At 46.9% G+C, this 2,500-nt stretch overlaps 1 protein-coding gene across 1 annotated transcript in view; it reads left to right on the forward strand.

Moving 5' to 3' along the window:
- Positions 1–2,500, forward strand: part of LOC122264548 (organic cation transporter protein) — a 33,686-nt gene that overhangs the window by 15,877 nt on the left and 15,309 nt on the right. The window contains exon 5 of the mRNA XM_043033493.2: positions 2,463–2,500. This exon is cut by the window's right edge and continues 117 nt beyond it. Within this exon, the coding sequence (XP_042889427.2) occupies positions 2,463–2,500 (38 nt within the window). The remainder of the gene's footprint in view (positions 1–2,462) is intronic.

Raw genomic sequence — 2,500 nt, forward strand, 5'->3', positions numbered from 1 at the left:
TCATATTTCATAAACTATACAATTTTCAAAATGATTTACCTAATTTTCAGTTGTTTAGCATGACCTGATACTTCCTGAAGTGTTTTACTCTGAAGTATTTTTACTCTAAAGTACTTTACTCTGAGCTGTTTTTTATCATATTTAAACAAAGTAAGAAATACATGTTTTACGTTGACTAAAACCCTTTCTTAAGTACTTCAAAATCAATAAAACTTCTATACTCCCAAATTATAACCCTTTTTAAAGTATTCCAAATTCATAAAATGTTCTATACTCCCAAAAGAAGAACTAGGAACTCATCTAGTGAAGAATTCATGCTGATCAAGTTGAACACAGAACAATGACGGAAATCACAAAAAAACACAAGAATATGCCAAGGGTCTTTTCGCTCTACGACTTCATCAGGGCATACTACAGAAGAGACACAGAGCGGGGTTTATATGCCTCTCGCAAGGTAGAGAAGATGATGGACGGGCAGAGGAAAGGCGACCCGCAGGACATCCCACGGTGAATTTGTCTTCCACATTCGGAGATGACTGATCTGTAGGAGGCCCAAGCAGGACATGAAATGAAGATCGCTAGCACATCGGAGATAAAAAATCGGCGACATTGTTAGCCATAAGAAGCCAGTCCTCCATAGGCCTCTTGGCAAGGTGTACAGTGCCAGTCCACCATAGGCCCTTTAGCCAGGTGTACAATGTCAGTCCACCATATGCCCCCTAGCCAGGTGTACAGTGCCAATCCACCATAGGCCCTTTAGCCAGGTGTACAGTGCCAGTCCACCATAGGCCCCTTAGCAAGGTGTACAGTGCCAGTTCACCATAGGCCCCTTAGCCAGGTGTACAGTGCCAGTCCACCATAGGCCCCTTAGCAAGGTGTACAGTGCCAGTCCACCATAGGCCCCGTAGCCAGGTGTACAATGTCAGTCCACCATATGCCCCCTAGCCAGGTGTACAGTGCCAATCCACCATAGGCCCTTTAGCCAGGTGTACAGTGCCAGTCCACCATAGGCCCCTTAGCAAGGTGTACAGTGCCAGTTCACCATAGGCCCCTTAGCCAGGTGTACAGTGCCAGTCCACCATAGGCCCCTTAGCAAGGTGTACACTGCCAGTCCACCATAGGCCCCTTAGCTAGGTGTACAATGCCAGTCCACCATAGGCCCCTTAACCAGGTGTACAGTGCCAGTCCACCATAGGCCCCTTAACCAGGTGTACAGTGCCAGTCCACCATAGGCCCCTTAGCCAGGTGTACAGTGCCAGTCCACCATAGGCCCCTTAGCCAGGTGTACAGTGCCAGTCCACCATAGGCCCTTTAGCCAGGTGTACAGTGCCAGTCCACCATAGGCCCCTTAGCCAGGTGTACAGTGCCAGTCCACCATATGCCCCCTAGCCAGGTGTACAGTATACCTTTCGGCGGATGTGACATGGCATACCCAGGTGAGACAGGACGTGGATTCCATGTACAACGAATAGGGCAACACCGCCACGTCCTCCGGTGACATGACAGCAGGTGCGCCTTCGTTGTACACGTCGATAACAACGGTCATCTCCCCAAGTGGTCCCAAGCCTCCATCATCAAAGGCCCCACGACAAAGGAAGATAGAAGCGGCATTAATGTAGTTAACTATCAACATAAACACTGCACTGGGGAGCCAGGTCGTGCGCCTAATTACAGGTGTGACCTGATATCTGTTGCATATATTGCCCACTTTGTATCTCTTGTGTATTATGCGTTGATGAAGCAGTAAAGCGAAAAAAAATCCTTCGGTATATCCGTGTGTTTTCATGAGTTTTCCTTCGTTATTTTGTCTTCGTAAATGGATAGCAACATGAACGCTGTATATCGATAAATTTGTTTCAGAAGAGGGACAAGTTTTCAAGGCAAATCTAAAATAAGGAGACAGTAACTAAATGCAATAATATAACCTTCTCTCTCTCTCTCTCTCTCTCTCTCTCTCTCTCTCTCTCTCTCTCTCTCTCTCTCTCTCTCTCTCTCTCTCTCTCTCTCTCTCTCTCTCTCTCTCTCTCTCTCTCTCTCTCTCTCTCTCTCTCTGTCACTCTCTCTCTCTCTCTCTCTCTCTCTCTCTCTCTTTCTCTCTCTCTCTTTCTGTCACTCTCTCTCTATCTCTCTCTCTCTTACTCTCTCTCTCTTTCTATCTCTCACTTTCATTCTCATTATCTCACTTCTCTATATATCTCTCTCTTTCTCTCTCTCTCTTTCTCTCTCTCACTTTCACTCATATTATCTCACTTCTAACTCTCTCTCTTTCTCCCCCCCCCCCTCTCTCTCTCTCTCTCTCACTCACTCACTCTCCCACTTTTTGTCTCTACCTCCCTCTATCTCTCTTACTTTCTCTCTTACTCACCAGCTACACCGAAATTCCTTTCAAGATTAAAACCCCTTCTCCCATCCCCTTTTTCTCTCCCTCCCTTCAGTCTAATACCTCTGCTCCCTCCCTCCAGATACGGCCGACGTCCTACCGTGGCCATAGGATCTCTCC

Source organism: Penaeus japonicus, unplaced genomic scaffold (assembly GCF_977035675.1).
Source record: "Penaeus japonicus unplaced genomic scaffold, GWHDUDI00000001_assembly GWHDUDI00000010, whole genome shotgun sequence".
NCBI classification, from domain to species: domain Eukaryota; kingdom Metazoa; phylum Arthropoda; class Malacostraca; order Decapoda; family Penaeidae; genus Penaeus; species Penaeus japonicus.